The following is a 21,061-nucleotide window of genomic DNA, read 5'->3' as shown; positions in this document are numbered from 1 at the left end:
TATGCAGGCTGTTATAAGGATAGAAATTTCAGATTTTCTAGGGAAAGAAACTTAACAGTAGCTTCTCAATTATAACTATATTAATAATCTCTAAAAATATATCGAAATAACCTCAAAACATGTTTCTTGGTACAGACTCAGAGATAGCAAAAGTGAAATCACATTCCGCTAAACCATCCACAAGGTCTATAAAAATACAGAGGGCACCTGGTGGGATGAGCACTGGGTGTTGTATGGAAACCAATTTGACAATAAATTCCACATTAAAAAAAAAACAAAACATAATACAGCTTATAATTACCTGAATTGCTGTAAGTTAGCATACCAGGATTATTCAAGACTTAATTTTTAAGTGGTTGGCAACCTAACAGGAAAAAATGGACACTTACCAACTGAGACAAGTATACCTCTTCTTTTCCCTCTTCTTGAATTTGACACAAGCATCTCCTCAGAGTGTTGGCACGTAGGAAGAAAGTGTCTGGCGTGACTTAGCAGGTCAGCATCTGTCAGCTCACCATCTTCCATAAAAGCTTTGGCAATCTCTACTGTTTCTGTTTCAAAATAGTTTTCTGGATCCTTGGAGTCAGTAGAATGAATTTCTGTATCTGTTTTCACAGGAAGATTAGGAAAAGCTTCAGTTTTCCCAATTTCCATTTTTATATTTTTAGGTAAAGCCTGTTCTTTTTCCAAAAGATGAACGTTCTCAACAAGCGATGCTTTGTTTCCTTGTATCAACTGTTTGTCTTGCTTAAACTGAGAGGGATATGGAGAAACTTGCACCGAGTGATTTTCTGAAGAACCATTTTCCATGTTAGAGTTACTTGATAATTTAAATTCTTTATTGCAGGCTTTTTCCAATTTGGAGTTTACAGAGTGTTCTGGGGTTCTGTTATCTACACAAGAGGGAGGAGGCATTTTTGATACATCTTGTCTTGATGTAGATGAACGCTGAGGACTACACTCAGTTCTCATCACATCAAATTCTTCTAGTATTCCCTTAACTTTGCATAAGGCACTTTCAGAAACTGGAACTTGTTTCCCACTTGCTGTACTGAATCCAGAGAAAGCAGATGATAGTAAATTTTGGGGGGTATGTATCATAGTATTTTCTTCTCTTGTGAACTTGTCTGAGTGATCCTCATTATGTTTAAATGATACTTTGGAAAAGGGCTGCTTGGCACAGTCTTCTACCTTAGAAAACACCTGTCTTGCCTTTTGTAATGCAGCATCTGATACTTGTACACATTTTCCACTTGCTGTGCTAAAAATCCCACAAGCATTTGTATAAGAGACGGACTGGAGACGCTTCCCTGTACTAAGTTTACATATATCAGAAGTTTTCAAATTAATCTGATGAGGTGGTATTTCAGAACGTTTCTTGAATCCAGAAATACTTTGGTTAAGTTGTAGAGTTTGCTCACTTTGAGTCTCAGCAAAATCTTTATGTGAAGGCGAACTACATTCTGCACCATCCAGAGAATTAGGACAAATAGTATCTTCTGAATCATCCAGCGCCTTACGATAACCTGCCACAATCTTCCCTGGTTTACTCTTGGTGGTTTGCTTAATTGCCATACTGCAGTTTTCTGTAAATCCCTCTGTCACTTTTGTCTCGTGTGCAACTAAGACTCTTTCACTACTTGCTGTAGTGTACACAGGCACAGCATCATTTGAATCAGAATTCAATTTCTGAGTTGAATCAAAATTATTTGAATCAGAAACCGTCACTTTAATGGCTGTATTTTCATTTTTGCATGAGAAATTAGTCACAAGTTTCTGAATGCAAGTATCTTCGTTTATGCTTTGTGGATCTGTGTCTGCTTCTCTTACAGTGAACATTATTTCAGAAACACTGGTGTTCTCTCTCTCTCCCACATTCCTCACCACTGGTTCAATACCAGAATTATCAACTTTATTTTTTGAAAGATATTCTGATATATTATACACTGTTTTTTCTGGTTGATCATCCAATTCTCCTTCTCTAAGCCATTTTTTTACTTCAAGTATTGAAGACTGACTCACAGAAATTTTTCTACCATGTCCTGTGTAAAATGATAAAGCTGAATTTTCAGTGGCTGAATAAGTGGATTGATTTGTACAAGTTGTAGGCTTTTTTGCTGTTTCTTTTCCTGTATTTTCGTGTACTTTAACTTTCAGAGAGGCACGATTTGGTATTTTAAGATTTTCGGTTTGTTTGTATAAATTATCACTTAAGAGCCTGGGTACCACCACGATCTCGTTAGAAACAAGGTTTTTCTCTAGAGGCTTCTGCATTTCTTCCTCCTTTGAAGCAGGTGTTATTTCAATTGTTTTGCATGCTAATCGCAGCCCACCTTTACACTCCTCTCTGCCCTTCGACATCTTTGTCCCTCTATGGCTAAAATTAGTCATCGCGCTTTTATTTTGCTCTTGCTCATCAAAAAGATTTTTCACTTTGTCCAAAGATTCCTTTGCAATTTCTATTTTTTTCCCACTAGCTGTATGAAAACCCAAAATGGTAGGTTCTTTGATCTTTTTGATTTCATATTCTGGTCTTTGCTGGAGGGTCAGTGATTTATTTTCAGTACCAGTGAGGTCACTTTCTTTCATTTTGTCTTTTCTTTCAGTATTTTCCATTTTCTCATGACGTGAAATGTCTACTTTGTTGATATCTATGCCAGAAAGTAATTCAGGATTTAAGGAATCTGCAAAGTTATTCAATTCTTCTTCTGTACATTTTTGATCAAGGAGATTTGTAACTTTATTTAATGACGCTCTAGAGACTCTTATATTTTTCCCACTTGCAGTCTGAAAGGATACATCAAATACGTCAAAATCTTTTGTAATTCGCCCCACTGTATTAGCAGTTAAATGTTCTTTGTTTGATGTGTTAATGTGAAGTGTTTCTTCAGCTTTTACAACTTCCAAACAGGTTAAATCTGACAAACCTTCTTTAATTTGAGTGTTGTCCTCCTTTATAAACTGGCTGGATAATTTCAGATCTATGTCGTGCTGATCAATATATGGCAAGCCATTTTCTTCTTTATGAATATAAACTGTATCATTTTTACTTGAATCACTGCCATCAGATTCTCTGAAGTTATACGTATTTCCGCTGGCATCAGTATATTTGTTAGCTTTGTTTTCTATGTTTCTCTTGTAACCTTCAGTATCTTCAGCAACAAAAATGCCAGTAGTCATTTCAATATTATTTTGTAGTATTAGGCGGTATTTATTATTTTTCTCATTTAACTTTTTCTCATTGTTACAATTTTCTTTCTTAAACACTGAAACAGAACCATTACATTTACTTGAAGAGAAACTTCTTATACCTACTTCTACAGAAGTTTCCTCGCTAATATTCTCAAGGTCACTGAACAGCTTCTTAGCTTTTTGCAGTGCTTCACTACAAACGTTCAGTTTTGTGCCACGAGCAGAGTAAAAGCCTCTAAACTCCACTTCATTTTTACCTGTTAAATGGCCAGAAGCACTTTTGTTACAGCTGGTTTTTGACAAGCAAGCAAACTTCTGCTTACCTCCAATTATACCTTCAAATTTGTTGCTGTTATCTCCCTGACTGATAGATAGGGCATTAATTGTGAGACGGAGATGACCATCTTTCCGTTCCTCAGGAGTGGTATTCGAGATAGTCAGGTGTTTTTCAGGCATCTCACGTGGATTTTTCTGTTTCATGTGGCTTGGTTTTCTAAACTGTGTAAATTCAAACTGACTTCCTGATTCTTCCAAAATGGTAGAAAGTTCTGTAATTTCTGCCTTTTGGCTAGGTGTTAAATTATGATTTGAATCAAAATCTCGCTTTAAAGATAAAGTTGAAGGAGTTGTGTGACGATTTTCACTATCAGAAACATATGTGCTACTCTGCACACACCCAGATACAGTATTAATTGACTGTGGATCAAGTATATGAGGTTTGCTCAGTTTCTCTTGACTTTCTAATGAAGTATTTACAATTTCAATACAAGCTAAGTTAGTAGGATAACGTTCTTCAATATCTTTGAAGAGCATTTTGCTTTTCTTAATGTTGTGTTCAGAGAGTTTAATCTCTTTATTAGAAGCTGTTCTGAAGCCATTTCCAAAATTGTGATTTAAAATTGGATCTGATAGTCTTGCCCAATTATCCATGTAATCATTATTTCCATTTGATTTCATATCTGAATCCAAGGTGATGTCTGATTTTGAATCTTGGTCTAAAGTCATTCTGAGTTGCTGCTTTATGCTATTTCTATCCTTTTCTGTAAGATCATCTATGTTTGATGAATCAAAACCTTTCGTAATTGACACTTTGCCTGCTTGTTTGTCATCCATATCTGTATACACTACCATGGTAGAGTTCTCGAGAACAGGTTCTTTTACACAACAGAGGTCTGAATCTTGAAGTTCCTTAATACTTCCTAAAACAGGAACATTCCTTTCCTTAGTTATTTTAAAGACAAAATTATCATCATCTGGGAAAAGTTCTTCAGAGTTTGGATTGATAGTTATTTTTGAAATTAAAGTAGTTTCTTTTTGGTCTTTTTGGATTATTGTGAGACGTGCATTTTGGTTGAATGGTACCTTCATAGAAGGTGATGCTTCTGTTACATATTTTTCAGTTGACAACAACTTAGCTTTTTTAGCATGTTCATTTAAAACATGTATTTCTTGATTATTTTCCATGGTTTTGGTTAATTCAAAACCAGCTTCATGATTCTTACATTTTAGTGTCTCTGACACTTCATATGATTCTCTTCCTCTGGAAAGCCCGACTGGGTTTGACGGAGGATCCCTGGGGTGAGGAGTTAACTGGCTGGTATTATTCGGGTCAGATGAAAAGCTTTTCAGAGTCTGAAAGTGAATACCACTATCTTCCACTTCTGAATATAGCACAGAAGGTTGGCTTACTGCAGGCAAGATCTCTTCTTTTCTATCTGCAACTCTTTGGCTTTTTGTATCATCTTCACAGTGTTTTTCCTGTAAGGATGACAGACAATCCGTTTCTGTGCTTACAAATGATTGCAGTTTTTCCTTCTTAATTTTTGCTTCTTTATACCCAAGATCCTGAGATATTATTTTATTATTAGGAGAACTGCTTCCATTATTGGAAACTTTTCTCAGAAGTGTCCCAAAAGAGTTGTTTAAGGACAAAATTGGTTCTTTGGAATCATTCTGCAAACAGGTTTTTTTGACAGAAGAATGCAATAAACCTAAAGACACAAAGTGACAAAACAAAATTAAAGTACCATCAATCACGTTTACTAAATATATTCCGCTAAGTAAAAAAGGTAGTATCTATGATAAGAATTACATGAAAAGCAAGAAGCGAATGTCAGGCTTAAAACAAAGAATTCTAAATAGTCTCTATTTGAAGTTATTATATTTCCAACTAAAGACAAATAGAACTCAGTATTCTTTTCTAACATGTATCAACTCAATGAAAATTAGTATGTAGTTCAAGAAAGCAGCCATCATAAGTAAAATTCAAATTAGTTTTATTGGAAAATAAAACTGGAAAAAAGTTTCATTGCTAAATGGGTGTAATAGGAGATAAAAAAACAAGGCAAAGGAAAAGAATTAGAAAAGTAATTACTTCCTTTAGTTAATTCAGTCTTTGATACTGAAAAAAAAAAAAATCAGCTTTTAAAAATAGGCTCTACAGATGAAGGGCCTGAAAAATGTCCTAATCTCAATTATAAAGGCAAATGAATTAAACTGCTCTGAGTTTTTTTTTTTTTTAAATCATCCCTCTGAATTCTGTATTAGGAAGTTAAAAATATTAGTCTTATTTAATCAATGGCCACTACTATATATTAGCTGTTTCGCTGATTTTAATTCTGACATATACAGTATCAAACATTCTTCTCTGGAAATTAACCCAAATCTCAAACAGTTCCTCTACATTCCAGTTTATTCTATCCACTAAAATCTTCTCAAAGGATGATAAAATTGCCTTTTTAACATACAATTCAGCTACTGATAAAGGAATCACTGCTCAAATAAAAACAGAGTCTCACGGTGCATACTCTGACACCGGATATTAATAACTCTAAGTAATCTCTAAATATTTAAGAAAACTAGGTAACAACAGTAACCACTTTTATTTTAGAAGTGACTTACATTAAACTTAGCTAGAAGTTAGCTTTTTTCTATTTTTTTTACATGATTTAGAGAATATCTATAGTAAATAGACAACATATTTACAGAACTGTCAAATTTACATATAACAAAATTAAAGCAGGAATTAAGTAGTCAAGTTCTTGATGATTCTGAATCAAATGCTCTGTCTCAAGAGGCATGATTGTATACAGTATATGCTATGCAAACTGATCCAGTCTGAATAAAATGATTTTGAACAATGGTAATCAAAGGCCTAAACAATAATGTATGTAGACACTGCCCGATACTGAATACAAGTACAGTGATTTAAAAAAACCAAAAACTACAGAAGGAAAACCAAAAAAGAAACTACAGAAGGAAAGCAGGCAGTGTATATTTTAAAAAAGATTAGAGAAAGACTCGCATATTCAAATAAGAGAACTTGTCAACAGCCACAAAACTATACATTCTCTCTCTCTCCCTCTCTCACTTTCACTCACACACACACACACACACACACACACACACACACACACTCGTACCTGAATCAGCATTTGTAAATGTCAGTGGTCCTTCCAAAATGTTTGCTTCAAATTGGGCTGAATAGTTCATCAGTCCCGATTGCTGGTCCTTCTGTGTTTTTAGTCCTTGATAAGATGTTTCATCATTTACAACATAAATAAACTTTTTTGTTTTCTTTTTCAAAGTGGATATTAAACCTGAATTCTTCAAAGCTATAGAAGTATGTTTGACAGTGGCTGGCCAGCTTCCATTATCAAGTGAACTTGTACTTAAAGAATCCTCTTTCTGTGAGCAAACAGAATGTTTTTCTAATCCACTTTCAGAGGCTTCATGTTCTTCTTTAAAGTTTGGATCAGTTATATTGTTTGAGAACACTGCACTGAATGTCTCTTCAGGTGATTCTCTTATCCTGAATATAGACTTTCTGATACCCTGAAGTGGAGAAGCTATTAGAGAAGTTTCAAATACTGCTTGCTTTACCGCAAGAATGGAATCTTCATGAGATTCAAGACACTGCCCTTCATCTATCTTATTTACCACTATTTCCTCATTTAATATCTTCTCTGTACACTTGGGTACACCTGAAATCTGTGGTAAAGAATCTTCTAAAATAATAAAGTTGGTACATTCTTTCTCTGTGGTTATGAGGTCTTTTTCTGAATTATTTTGGTCACAAGAAGAAATATGCAGTAGAGGTAATTTCTCCATGTGGGTTCCATTTAGACCTGAGAGGGTTAGGTGACACGATTCAGAGGCTGAAGATAGTACAACTGCCTTGGAGATTTTATCACTTCCATTCCCAAAGGGCTTCTGATTTGTTACATTCGAATCTAATGGATCACTGGCATTTGCTTCCATTTCAGATACAAAAGAATGTTTATTTTCTTTCATTTCTTTTTTGGCTTCTTCACATTCATTGGTTGTTTCATTGAAAATATTTTTCCTAGTCTTGCTGGTTTTTATTTTTTGTAGGTTTCTTGTTTTACATTTAGGAACACATAATGGAAAACTATCTTCTTCAGAAATATCTGCAACTCTTTCACATACTTCATCTTCTGAGACATTTGGTGTTGAGTTTCCAAAAGGGTCTTTGCAGCTATTTACTTTATCACATGAATTCCCTACCATTTTCCCCAATCCTGTTAAAATTTAAAACAGAAGCATATTAATAACATTTTATAATATAGTCATGTAATTTATACTATTCTTGCAACTGTTCTCAAAGAGATAGCATATACCATATAACATGTAATGTGGCATTTAAAGGGTTATCCTGAGTGCTAGCTCTTTTAGGGAGGGGAAGGGAAGGAGGGTGCCACCCTTCCCCCATTCTTCTGGTAAAGACTGATTCCAATGTCTCAATGTCTCCAAGCCTTCTATTCATACTCTAATCCTAATACTCCTCCCCCCCCCCCTTTTTTTTTTACCAGCTCTACACAATTAAAACTCATGCAATCTTAGTATATATTCTCAATTTAACATTCTAAGATTTATCAAACCAGATGTTCCAAATTAATTTTGTGGCCCTATAATAACTGAGAGTAAAATCTGATTTTACACACACACACACACACACACACACACACACACACACACACAGTTATCCAATCCCACACATTTACACAGAGATATACACATACCAAGAAAAATGCAATATTCCAATGATCTGATTAGGTAACTTTGAGTACATGTGCAACCCAAATTACTAATTAGAAGTCTTATTTTTATCTCTGTAAGTTTTGAGTTATAGGTTTTGTTTTGGTGTCACTATAGGATATTGAATGGTATTATCTTACCATGATTTAACATTTTCATTTAAATCACATTAGCTTCTACTCAGAGAACTTTCATTAATTAAGAAGGAAAAGCAGTGTATTTTCTTTTTAAGAAAGAAGTAATAATACTTTAATGCTGTCAGTTAAAAACAGTAGTTCAATTAAATAGAAGGACTTACCTTGGCTTTTAGCTTCTCTTTGACTTTTGTTTTCACTGTCTGGCCCAGAAGGGATAAACCTATCATTTTTCTTCAGACTTTCGTCATGGTTACAGAAATAGCTTTTAAAGATCTGCAAAAGTTGTATTTTAAAGTCACTAGTATAAAAATTCTCACTATGCATATATTCAACTTAGAGACACCATTACTTCATAGGAAGTCAAGAAAATCACATATAGAGTATATATATGCAATGGAGTATTACTTGGCAATAAGAATAAAATCTTGCCATTTGCAATGACGTGGATGGAACTAGAGGGTATTATGCTAAGTGAAATTAGTCAGTTGGAGAAAGACAAATATCATATGACTTTCACTCATATGAGGGTTTTAATACACAAAACAGATGAACATACGGGAAGGGAAGCAAAAATAATACAAAAACTGGGAGGGGGACAAAACGTAAGAGACTTAAATATAGAGAACCAACAGAGGATTGCTGGAGGGGTTGTAGGAGGTGGAAGGGCTCAATGGGTAAGGGGCATTAAGGAATCTACTCCTAGATCATTGTTGCACCATATGCTAACTTGGATGTACATTAAAAAACAAATAAATTAAAAAAAAAAAAGAAAATCACACAGGATCGGGCTTAAAGACTGTATCAAAGACTTAGATAAATCATAAATTAAGGAATGAAAAAATGCAAGATAATATTTCAAGGCATTCTAAAATTATTATTATTTAAAAAAAATTTTTTAACGTTTATTTATTTATTTTTTTTAATGTGATGACTTTATCACTTTGTTGATTCCTATAACTTTCTTTCCTATCTGTATGCTCTCTTAAGTTTTTTTTTTTTTTTTTTAATTTTTTTTTCAACGTTTATTTATTTTTGGGACAGAGAGAGACAGAGCATGAACGGGGGAGGGGCAGAGAGAGAGGGAGACACAGAATCGGAAACAGGCTCCAGGCTCTGAGCCATCAGCCCAGAGCCCGACGCGGGGCTCGAACTCACGGACTGCGAGATCGTGACCTGGCTGAAGTTGGACGCTTAACCGACTGCGCCACCCAGGCGCCCCTAACGTTTATTTATTTTTGAGACAGAGAGAGACAGAGCATCAACGGGGGAGGGTCAGAGAGAGAGAGGGAGACACAGAATCTGAAACAGGCTCCAGGCTCTGAGCTGTCAGCACAGATCCCGACGCGGGGCTCGAACTCACGAACCGCGAGATCACGACCTGAGTCAAAGTCGGACGCTTAACCGACTGAGCCACCCAGGTGCCCCGTGGCATTCTAAAATTATAAGCAACTGCAACAGCATCCTCAATTTGTCATATTTACTTACAGCAGTAGTGTCATTAGGAAATACAGCTGCAGATGCTTCCTCATCTCTGACTGTAAAAAAAAAAAATTCAATTTATCTATACTGTATTATATACCAGACACTAAGGTTAATGTGAAAACTGCAGTATTTTCTGGTCATACATTAAAAGACACAAACACTACTGAAATAAATGATGCATTTGAAACAAAACGAATTGACTCAAGTATGGTAATTAGAAAGGTCAATCAACATAGTGAATAAGCTACAATTCAATTCCTTAGTACCACTCATAAGGTGCTAAGAAACTGTGGTTTGATGACCCCGACTTTAAGGTAATACTATCCATAAAGACTAAGAAAATCAGATGGAGCTATGGGGTCATGACTTAAAGAGAAAGCTTATAGACTTTAGCATTTATTTAGATAATAATACACTCTAAAAGCATATTATATGTCAAATACTTCTTACTTTTCAACATGCTTTTACCTCTATTATTTTATCTGAGCAACAAAAAAAGTTAAATCCTAGCCAAAGAGAGAATCAAAATGCAATGTACTTTTGCTAGAATAATAATAAAAAAAATCCTGGTTTGCATATAGATGGACTCTTACAGACTACTACTCCTAGAACACCATGTAATGTACCTGTAATCCCAATATAAATAGAATAAAATTATTCTGAACTACTAACACACTTCTCAAAGATAGTATAATCTAATTACTATCCAATTATCTTTTCCTATTTTCTTTTTGTCAGAAGCATTTAGAGATGACACTCTATCAACATTATCTACCATCTTACATGATACACATTTGCTAGTATTACCTATGAGTACAGTAGAACTAAGGGTTGGTGGTGTGGCTAAAGAACTTGACCAAGACATATCAGGATCCACCTCAGCTCCTAGACTTTCAGAAATATGTTTTGGTGTCTGACCCTGGAAATAAGAAAACAGTTTATTTATTTCACATAAATGCACTAATGATTAAGAGTATTTTTTTCACTTATCACTCACTGAATGCCTATATGAGACCATAGGTATGTATTTGTAAATCTCAGGGCACAGGCAGGACACTATTGTCAAATTCTCACTTCTCCACAAGAAAAATAAACTAGGCGGAATATTTACCTTCATAAGCTTCGGTGTATGAAACAAGCTTCCATATACCACTGGGGGTAAAACAAGGGGAAAATTACTACATTTTATTTTTATTAAAATTTAAGAGTATTTTAGAGCTAAAAAAAAAAAACCATCATTTTTAATCATACCCGACTTTTCTCTTTGTGGTGTTACATGTGTACTTCGTAGAAGAGGACTAAAATGGAAAAAAAAAAAAAAATTATTCAAAGATAACAGAAATGACAAGAAGAAACAAAATATTAATCTTATTGAAAAAAAGACTCAGTCATATCAATTATTAGAATTACACTACTTTGTAATATTTTGTTACTTTTTAAAAAGTAAACATCATGAAAAATTAACCACTAAATTATGTTTAAAATGTCCACAAAAAGTAGTATAAAGCACTCACAAATTTCAACTGCTAGGAACTGTACATCTAGAACTTAAAAATTATGAATTATGTAAAGTGAATCTATAAAATCATATTCTTTCAAAGCACACAAATTATTTTAAGCTGCTATATCAAGGGCATTGCTTTTCATCAATATTTTTATAACTTAAAAATGTCACAGAATATAGACAAAAAACCAGTGAATTCAACATAGTAAGAAAAACAAAGTAAATGTTTCTAATGTAAAAATTATTAAATTAAAAAACTCAACCTAAAAGGAGATTATTTAAAAGGAGAATTTCCTCTTTTAGGCTTTTAGCCAAAATATTAGCATGAAAATTAGGTGCATTTCTAGAAAACAAACAGCATATGTGGGAAAAAGTTTCATTTAAATATTTTAATAGAACAAGTTTTACCATACCTTTCACTAAGACAAGAATTTAGAGGAGGGCTGGTAACATCATTTGTTTGATCCATTTTAGACTTCATTGTGCAACAACTTTTATGTTTACTATTGGTAATATCCTTTCCTGAAACAGTACAATAATTCAGTGAGTACGTATATGCTCTGGATTGTGAATTTTCATTCTCTGGAAGTATTTAAAAACAAAAAATCTTATCCTGGGAAGGAGAATGTATGGGCAGTTCAGTTGAATTGGTTTCTCAGTTTGTTGATTCCTTCCAAAAGGGGAGGTCTCAAAGGATGTGTGCCCTCATTCAACAAGTATATATAATATATGTAAGACACTGTGGGACACTTCAAGGAGTTCATAACATAGGAGAAATTTTTTTGAAATTCCACACAAGTGGAACACAGAATAGAATGTTTTATGCCTTATTATTCAGTCACACGCACTAGGGTATTATGAAGGATAAGAGTAAAGAAAAAGACATTTACTAAAAACCTACCGACGTACCAAATTTGATCATATTAGTCTTCTGCTGAAAACTTTCAAGATCTTGTTCTCAAGAGCAAGCTCAAATTCCAAAACAAAACTCCCTAGTAACAAGGACTTTCATCATCTGCCTTAATTTCTATGACATTCTTTCACTCTACTTTTCAGCCATACCCAACCACCTGCATATCCTGCAAGAATGCTCTCCTTCACTTCAGGCCTTTGTACAAACTGTTTTTCTCTCTTTTTATTTCTCTTGACTGAACATCCTCTTTCAGGCTTCCATTTTGAAACTACCTTCTCTGGAAAAATTTAGTGGTCCCTAACATGAGATTAAGTGATAGCTGGTGCTGTATGTTCCTCGTAGAGTTTATCATACAGCATTCTTGCTTCCCCTCCTAGAAATGTGAGCTCCTTGACGTAGGGATCTTATTTATCACTGTCTCCTTAGCAACTATAATCAAGGCCTAATGTTATAGTCACTCCACAATTCCTGGCTGGATGAATTAGCAATGATTAGAAAAACTACCACTGTTGACGAATACATCTATTTTCTCCACAATAAGGCTCAGTCAGGGTTTCTAAAACTGTATCTGGCTCTATCAAATTCAATTTACAGTGTGGAAATATTCCCATTTTCTGTATCACAAATATGGTACTTGAGGCATTTATTATCACTCTTAAAAACTGCTTTCAAAAATAGTTGCTTTAACTGATCCTATAATCTCCAACTTAGAAAAGTTTGGGGAAAAATAAGTTGTATTAGTGTTAATAAAATAAGGCAAAGACCAAACAAAACTATTTGCAGTAGCACATGCAAAACACTGTGTTATATTACTCATTTCTTAAGTAACAGGAAATGGATATAATCACTACTAAGCCAAATACACGTGAGGTAAACCCCACTTCAATGAAATATCCAAGTTTCTCTAATGAGACTTTTAGTTGACACTAAAAAGTAGCTAAACCTATTTTTAAAATTTCACTTTTCCCAGTTCACTTTAACAAAGATCTTAATCAGGAAACGACTACTACACACTTAGAATGGCTAAAGCCCAAAACAAAAACAACACCAAATGCTGATGGGGACGTAGAACAAGAAAAACTCTTACTCAGTGCCGATGGAAATGCAAAATGGTGCGGCCACTTTGGGATTCAGTTTGAAGTTTCTTATGTAACTAAACATATGCCTACCATATGATCCAGCAATCATGCCCCTTGGTATTTTCCCAAATGAGTTGAAAACTTAGGTCCGCACAAAAACCTGCACATGATAGAGTAGCTTTGTTCATAACTGCCAAAACTTGGAAGCAACCAAGATGTTTTTCAATAGGTGAACGGATAAACAAACTGGTACATCCATATAATACAGCATTATTCAGTGATAAAAAGAAATGAGCTATCAAACCATGAAAAGATGCAGAGGAACCTTATGTTGCTAAGTAAAAGAAGCCAGTTTGAAAGGCTACATACTGTATGATTTCCACTATATGACATTCTGAAAAAAAGACTGTAGACTGTAAAAAAGATCAGTGGTTGCCAGGGGTTTGGGGTGGAGGTGAGTGAACAGGTGGAGAGCAAACACAAGGGGCGTTTAGGGCAGTGAAACGATCCTGTAGGATACTGTAATGATGGATACGTGACATTATACATTTGTCAAAAACCACAGACCTGTACGAATAATGAACCCTAATGTAAACAAATGACTTCAGTTGATAATAAAGTATCAATATTGGCTTAGCAATGAACACCCAAATGTAAAAAATAAGAAGTAAAAAAATGAAGCAGGTAAAAATAAGTCATATCCAAAAAACATTTGCCAAGTAATCTGAGAATCTCATAAAAAGGCTGAATAATGGTGAGATAAACTCATACTATTTTACTCAAAAGGACTGCTGAGAAGCAGAAATAGTACATTTCCTCATGAAACTTTAGGGATAATTCTCTTTTGAAAACAATAGATGTCAGAATGAAACAAGTAGGTTAAAGAACAGCTTAAGTCTTACATTTTAATACTGAATTTAAACTAAACAAAAACAAAAGGAATCAGGAAACTATAGTCAGAATTATTTATGCACTATAACCTTAAAAATTTTGATTCATCTGCACTGAGAGTGGCCTTATTAATTCATTCCTGTCCCTCCCTAATTATAGATAGACCAATTCCAACTCTTTCAAGATTCAGTAGAATTAGCATAAACTGGTTTACAGAGCTTTTCCTGAGCCCATTAAAATAGATGGCTGCTCCCTTTACTACGCCCACAACATAGCACTTTTGCAGGTGATCCTATTATAGCATATACCACACTGTATATTTATTTACATACTTTGTCTTACACAAGACTGAGTTCCTAGAAGTCGAAAGCATTTTATTCATGTTTGTATCAATGTCTAACAAATTGCCACGCACAAAGTATGGAATATTGGTTGACTGAATGATTTCCTTTTCTGTGTTCTGCATTTCATCTGCTAAATATTCCTTAAGGCTCTATTCTAAGCCTCATCATAATCAATTTCCTCAACACATGTGATGACTTTATCACTTTGTTGATTCCTATAACTTTCTTTCCTATCTGTATGCTCTCTTAAGTTTTAATCTTGTATTCCCCAAATCCTTCAGGACATCACCTTTACACCTCACCACTGTCTCAAATTGCAGTCCAAAACTCAACCTACTTTTTTTCATCCTTTCAAGCCTTTTCCGTCTTAAACCTGTTTTTCCTCCAGTGCTTAAAACGTCTACGAATGTCACCATTATATTCTTAGTTATGCTCTAAACCTGTGATTTGATCCTTTCTTTGAAATCCCTAGGTCTAGGATATTGTGGGGTCTTACAGTTTCTATCTTCCATATCCGCTTTCACTACCGCTACTCTAATTCAGGTGGTTGGCCCACTACAACCTGGACCTTTATGTGTCCTAACTGGTCTCCCTGCCTCCAGTCTTCCATTTCCATGGATAAGTTTAAAAGGTACACTTATGGGCTCTATTTCTAGTGATTCTAATTTAGTAGATTCAGATTAGGGCCTGAAATCTTCCCTTTCATTCAGGACTTCAGGAGATTCTCACAATATAGGCATCTCATTTTGAAAAACAAATCTCCAAAGATTGGGTCCAGTTATTAGGCTTTCCAAAGCAAAATAAATACTCATTTATTCTGTAAATATTTACTGAATACTCACTTTGTATGCCGCTAGGTATCCAGTAACATACAAGAAAATCTTTGCCCATTACCTATGTCCTCTTTGTATGTGCATTTTCTGGTACCATGAATTTCCTCTTTCATAGTATTTATTCCACTGTAATTGCTTATTTTAAGTCTCCTCCAGTAGAAGCTAACAGTGTGACAAGGAAAACTTCCCAGAAGCACATACATAAATCAAGACCTGAAAGATGAGCTTGTTAGAGAAAAAGGTAGGAAGAACTAACTAACTTCTGGACAGAGGTACAATCTATAAAGAGCCATGCAGCAAAGTGGTTTCAAAAAGAAATTCAGTATGAACAAATGGTAAATTACATGGGTGGAAGAGGAATTATGGCAGCATGAGGCACGAGTTAATGAGACTAGATTAAAAAAGAACCTTGTAAATCATGTTAAGGAGTTAAGATTTTATCACGAAGGCAAAGGGAGGTAGTCAAAGATTTGAAGCAGGAGGTAGCATGATCAAATTTACATGTGATTTTTCTGGACAACCTATCAAATAAACTCAATTGTTTTAGTCTGGCATTAAATATCTGGCTCTAGGTTCTCTTTCTAGCCTTAGGTTATTTATTGGTCCATTTTAGACATGCAACATTCCAAACAATCTGGGGTGCCTGGGTGGCTCAGTCTGTTGAGCGACTGACTTTGGCTCAGGTCATGATCTCACAGCTCATGGGCTTGAGTCCCGTGTCAGGCTCTGTGCTGACAGCTCAGAGCCCGGAGCCTGCTTCGGATTCTGTGTCTCGCTCTCTCTCTCTCTGCCCCTCCCCCACTCGTGCTCGGTCTTTCTCTGTGTCAGAACTGAACATTAAAAAAAAAAAAAAAAAAAACCTGAATTACTTGACATTCTCTTAACAAACTACATCATCTTCCTCACGTTTTTCCTCTGCCTAGTACATTCATTATTACCCTGCCATCTTCAAATTTCTGGATCTCACCTATCCTTCAAGGTTTAATTCAAATAAATCACTCCCCAATTCCCCCCCAAACTTACTTATGCTCTTTCTTCTCAACTCTCACTGTACTTTTTGTACTTTGCTTTTGACACGTGCCACATTCAATCTTAGACTGCTCTTTATCTGTCTACTGTTAATTCCCCTTACGTGACAGTAATGCTCCAGAGAAAGGAGAATATGTCATTTAAATAGGTGATAAACATTTGAATGACTGAACATATAATCTTATTACATGATTGATTGGAATACCTGGCATGTATGCCAGGGAAACTGTTACTAAATCAAAAGACATTTATAGAAAATTGATAAAAATACCCTTCTCTGTCCTCTGTGATAACCTGCAGAAATAGAGTTTATTTAATTAACATCAAAACAAATCCCACTTGGTGTTTTTTTTTGGGGGTGGGGGGGCAGAAGAAAGATATAATTTAACAAACTAGGCAGGATATATTAAATCAAAGGAGGGAAGAAAAGGAACACTAATTAAGTACCTGCATTCTTTTATTTAATCCAAACTTACAGGCATTATTTTCATCATCTCCATTTTTCAAGCGGGGAAAGTGAAGCCGGAGAGATTGATCTGACCAGTATGATACAATTACCAATAGAGCTGGGAGTTTTAACATAGGTTTGTCTCAATTCCTGGTTCATGTTTTTCCCCTAGTCTACTGGACCACATTACTTACCCGAGTCTATTCTGTATTTACCTAATTCTTTTAAAGGAGACTGTTGGTATATTGGTGGAATCAGACCTTGCTCTTTGAATATTATTGGAGTTGAAGCCAACTGATGACAAGGTTTCCTTTGTGGGGTTTTAAACAGGTTTGGTTCATAACTGATTTTATATCCAGATTCTTCTGTGGGTTCAGAATTATAGGGTGGAGCTTCTAAACAAAGTTCTTCAAACCAGTTAAGGCTTATTGGCCCTAAATCTGTAAGAAAAAATAAAAATTCCATCTTGGTTTTAATCAGTGACAGGTAAGTTCACGAACCAGTAAAGATCATAACAAAGAAAAGGATGCTTGAGATTTTGACTGTAGATTACTTTTGTTAATGCATATTAATTAAACAAGAGCAGTAATCTGTTCTCCCTCCAATCTGTAGCACGGTCTAACAAGAGTTTACAAAAGGTGATTTTGTAATCAAGGTGATTGCTCCTAGCTATATTAGTTAGCTTTTCTAAAGTTTTCTTTCTCTTATATTCAGGATTCAGAAACAAGTCATTCATAGCAAGAATGCATTCCACAGATACAATTTAACTACAAAGACTACATAAAGGGATGTGACAAATCTGTAAGTACAGGAACATGTAGACTCACAAATCAAATGGAATAAAAAGACTCCCTCCTGTTAAAGAGAAATGACAAAATTTCTACTATGATCTATCTACCCTTAAAGTAGTGATTCTCAATGTGTGGTCTCTGGATTACTGGTGGTGGGGGTGAGGGTGGGGGGTAGGTCCCCAAGACAAATTCAAGAGCTCCATTAGGTCAAAACTATTTTTATAATAATACGAAGGTATCATTTCTTTTTTTCACAATGGTGACATCTGCACCCTTGGTGTGTAAAACTGATGACATCTTTGCATGAGTCAAGGCAGTGGCAATAAACGGGGCTAGTAATTGTATTCCATCATTCACGCACTTGTCAAAAACAAAACCAAAAAACCAGTCCAACTTAAAATATCATTAATGAAGCAGTAAAAATTATTTTATAAAGCCCAACCCTTGAGCACATCTTTTTAATATTCTCTGTGATAAAATGGAAAGTATGCATCAAGCATTTCTGCATATTAAGTACAACAGTTGTCTAGAAAAGCACAAGTGGTGAGTTATGAGCTGAATTAGCACTTTTTCATGGAAAGTCATTTTTAGTAGAAAGAACAACAAATAAGTCATTTTGAGTTCAGTGATTTGGTGAACATTTTCTCAAAAATGAAGTGAGCCTATCACTGCAGAAAAAAGTTTGTTGCCAGTGAGAAAATGACAGCTTTTAAATGGGAATTTGAATTTTGTTAAAGTTTATTAAGGCTCTGTAAACTTATCTTCTTAATCTTAGGAGATTTTTCTGATGAGATTAGTGAATTAACACACGTGATTTTTAACGCTTAATACAATGTGTCAATATATGGAATATTTGTAATCCACAACACTGACATTTTACAACTTATCAATACCCAATGTTACGACATGGATAAAAGATTTATTCAAAGTGCAAAAAAGACTAATAGAATTAAATGTAACAAGAGTATAAAAAGCTGACGATATGGTTTCCAATTCCATATTGCAACTCTTAAACTACCACTTATCAATTTTTTGTGTATTATCAAAGAAAAATACCCACAATTAACTGAAGACTATTAAAATACTCCTTTTTCTCAACTACACTGGTGTGTGAGGCTGGCTTTTCTTTATATGCTTGTACCAAAACAACATACCGCAACAGATTAAATGTAGAAGCAGGAATGAGAATCCAGCTATCTTCATTAAGCCAGATATTAAAGTGCAAAATTGTAGGGGCACCCGGATGGCTCAGTCCTTTAAGCATCAGACTTCTCAGGTCATGATCGCAAGGCCTGTGGTTTGAGCCCCGCCATAGGACTCTGTGCTGACAGTGTGGAGCCTGCTTTGGATTCTGTCTCCTTCTCTCTCTGCCCCTCGCCTGCTTGTGTGTGGGCTCTTTCTCAAATATAAATAAACATTAAAAAAAAATTGGAAAACAGAGCCATCCTTCTTTTTTGGGGGGCGGGAAATACAGTTATTTTTCAAAAAAATGTTATTTGTGTTAATATGCAGTGGGTTTATCTTTAAGTGACCTAATAAACATTTTTTTTTTCAAATTCTTAGCTTTAATTTCTATATGGTAGTCTGCAAAAACAAAAGCTCTCTGAGGTCCTCAAACATTTTTAAGAGTTTAAGGAGTATTGAGACTAAAAAGTTTGACAACTCCTCCTGTCAAGTAACATTACCAATGCTTCTGATTTGCTAGAAGGTCTGTGCTTTAAAAGCAATTCTGCCTACTACTAATTTTAAGAGGCTGGTCTTTTGTTTATACCCAGGGTTCTACACTTATCATTTGGCTAACCCTAAATGACCATTTTCTTAACTGGATGGATGACTCCAGAAGGAACAGTTTACAGTGTAAACAAAACCGTCAAGTATTGGATTCTTTTCAGCAAGCATGCATATTTACATATTTTTCTGAAAACATTTTCTCAAGGCAAATGATCAACTTTGTCAATACCTGCTTTATTGCACCGCGTCCTAAAAATTTCAAAAAAAGTTGGCCTCTCTTTGCATCCAATAGGCATTTTTATCTACAATATTACTCCGATGCTTGGTAACTCTGCAAAAACAAACAAACAAAAAAACACCAAATACACTTCACAGGGATGCAGTCCTTGTTAACTGACTCTAAGGTACAATCAGAAGCAGGTAAACTTGCCTAAAGTTACATTGTTTCTTTACCTCGGTCCTATCTTTTGGGACGGTAGCTGAACTCACTGCGAGGATGGGAGCGTTCCGTGTTTGTGCCATCCAACGGAGTCGCCACTGGCCACATGAAGCATTTGAAACGGGGGAAGCGCGACTCAAGAACAGAATTTTAAATGTTTACTTTCAATTAAGTTAGTCACGTGCGGCTAGGGGATGCTGTCAGTGAGGGGTCCTATGACAGGTAACTATCTTTGGGCAATTTCAAATCAGTAAATCTTCGTAATACAGCAAGGATTAATACAGCCGGAGGGCTTAAGCAAGACAGCTACAGCGTACCAGGAGCTGTAAAACATTTTCCGGAATTACGATATTCCGTTAAAGTTAACTTCATCGTCTTTCCAACTAAGGAAACTTGAGACTGGGACATCTGGGGCAGCTAAGGGGCAAATCCTGGGCGGGTGGCGGGGCCCGAAGCTGGGAAGTGGAGTCCCAAGGAAGCGCCAGGGCTCGAGTCCGCTCAGCGGAGGAGCCGAACCCCCGGCCCTTTCTCCCAGTCGGGGCGAGGTTGGCACCGACCGTAGAGGGAGGGAGGCCGCGGCTCCCACCCCGGGAACGAGAGGCGTTCCCCCGCCGCCTCACACCGGCCCGTCCGTCTCCACCCAGCCAACACTAACCGCCTCCGCTGGTGGAGCTCTTTTCGGCCGGAGAAGGCTGACCAAAACCGCGCCGGCACCTCGACCAGAAATCTGAGCCGCAGGCTCGTTTGCGCGGCGACCCACGGTTCTGACAACAACCAAGGCGCGGAGTCCCAGCAGCTCCGCCTCCGCCCACCCTGTTTCAGACGCTCGCGCCAAAAGCCCGCTCCCTGCGCACGTCACGCGGTGACGCCATGACGCGCACGCAACGTGCGCGCCACCCGGAAGTCAGGCTCTGCAGCGTCCGTGTGGCGAAAGCCAAGCGCTGTTTCGGCTGCTGAGCGTCCGGTCCGGAACCGCGTAAAAACGGAGCTGGGGTGCTTCTTGTCTTCTCCCTGAGCCTTCGGAGTACCAGGCCGCGCTGCTGGGGGGGCGACCGCGCACAAAGTGTACTTCGCCACTCCTCATTCCCTCTGCCCCACCTCACGTTTGGGTGACCGCTAGGGTACACGGCCTGGGGTCTTTGAAAGACCTTTGTTCTCCCCTAAGAACGGCGTCCCCTAAAGTGGCCCAC

General features: G+C 36.3%; 1 protein-coding gene across 6 annotated transcripts in view; it reads right to left on the bottom strand.

The window, feature by feature from the left end:
• BRCA2 (BRCA2 DNA repair associated) overlaps positions 1–20,738 on the bottom strand; it is a 61,602-nt gene extending 40,864 nt beyond the window's left edge. For 3 of the 6 annotated variants that reach the window (XR_006711354.1, XM_045473337.1, XM_045473432.1), the window contains exons 1-11: positions 20,527–20,738; positions 19,662–19,763; positions 17,105–17,350; positions 11,787–11,895; positions 11,121–11,167; positions 10,981–11,021; positions 10,677–10,788; positions 9,873–9,922; positions 8,549–8,660; positions 6,615–7,733; positions 390–5,183 (exon numbers count right to left, since the gene is read on the bottom strand). Coding sequence is in view for 5 of the 6 variants with exons in the window: in XM_045473337.1 (XP_045329293.1) it covers positions 390–5,183; positions 6,615–7,733; positions 8,549–8,660; positions 9,873–9,922; positions 10,677–10,788; positions 10,981–11,021; positions 11,121–11,167; positions 11,787–11,895; positions 17,105–17,350; positions 19,662–19,728 (6,697 nt within the window). In the remaining variant the exon portion in view is untranslated. Of the gene's footprint in view, positions 1–389; positions 5,184–6,614; positions 7,734–8,548; positions 8,661–9,872; positions 9,923–10,676; positions 10,789–10,980; positions 11,022–11,120; positions 11,168–11,786; positions 11,896–17,104; positions 17,351–19,661; positions 19,764–19,885 lie in introns of all 6 variants that reach the window. The other 3 variants (XM_045473420.1, XM_045473427.1, XM_045473379.1) reach the window with 3 other exon arrangements.
• Positions 20,739–21,061: the final 323 nt, after the last annotated feature.

This window comes from Leopardus geoffroyi, chromosome A1 (genome assembly GCF_018350155.1).
Source record: "Leopardus geoffroyi isolate Oge1 chromosome A1, O.geoffroyi_Oge1_pat1.0, whole genome shotgun sequence".
Classification (NCBI taxonomy): Eukaryota; Metazoa; Chordata; class Mammalia; order Carnivora; family Felidae; genus Leopardus; species Leopardus geoffroyi.
This window is presented reverse-complemented; position numbering and strand designations above follow the sequence as displayed.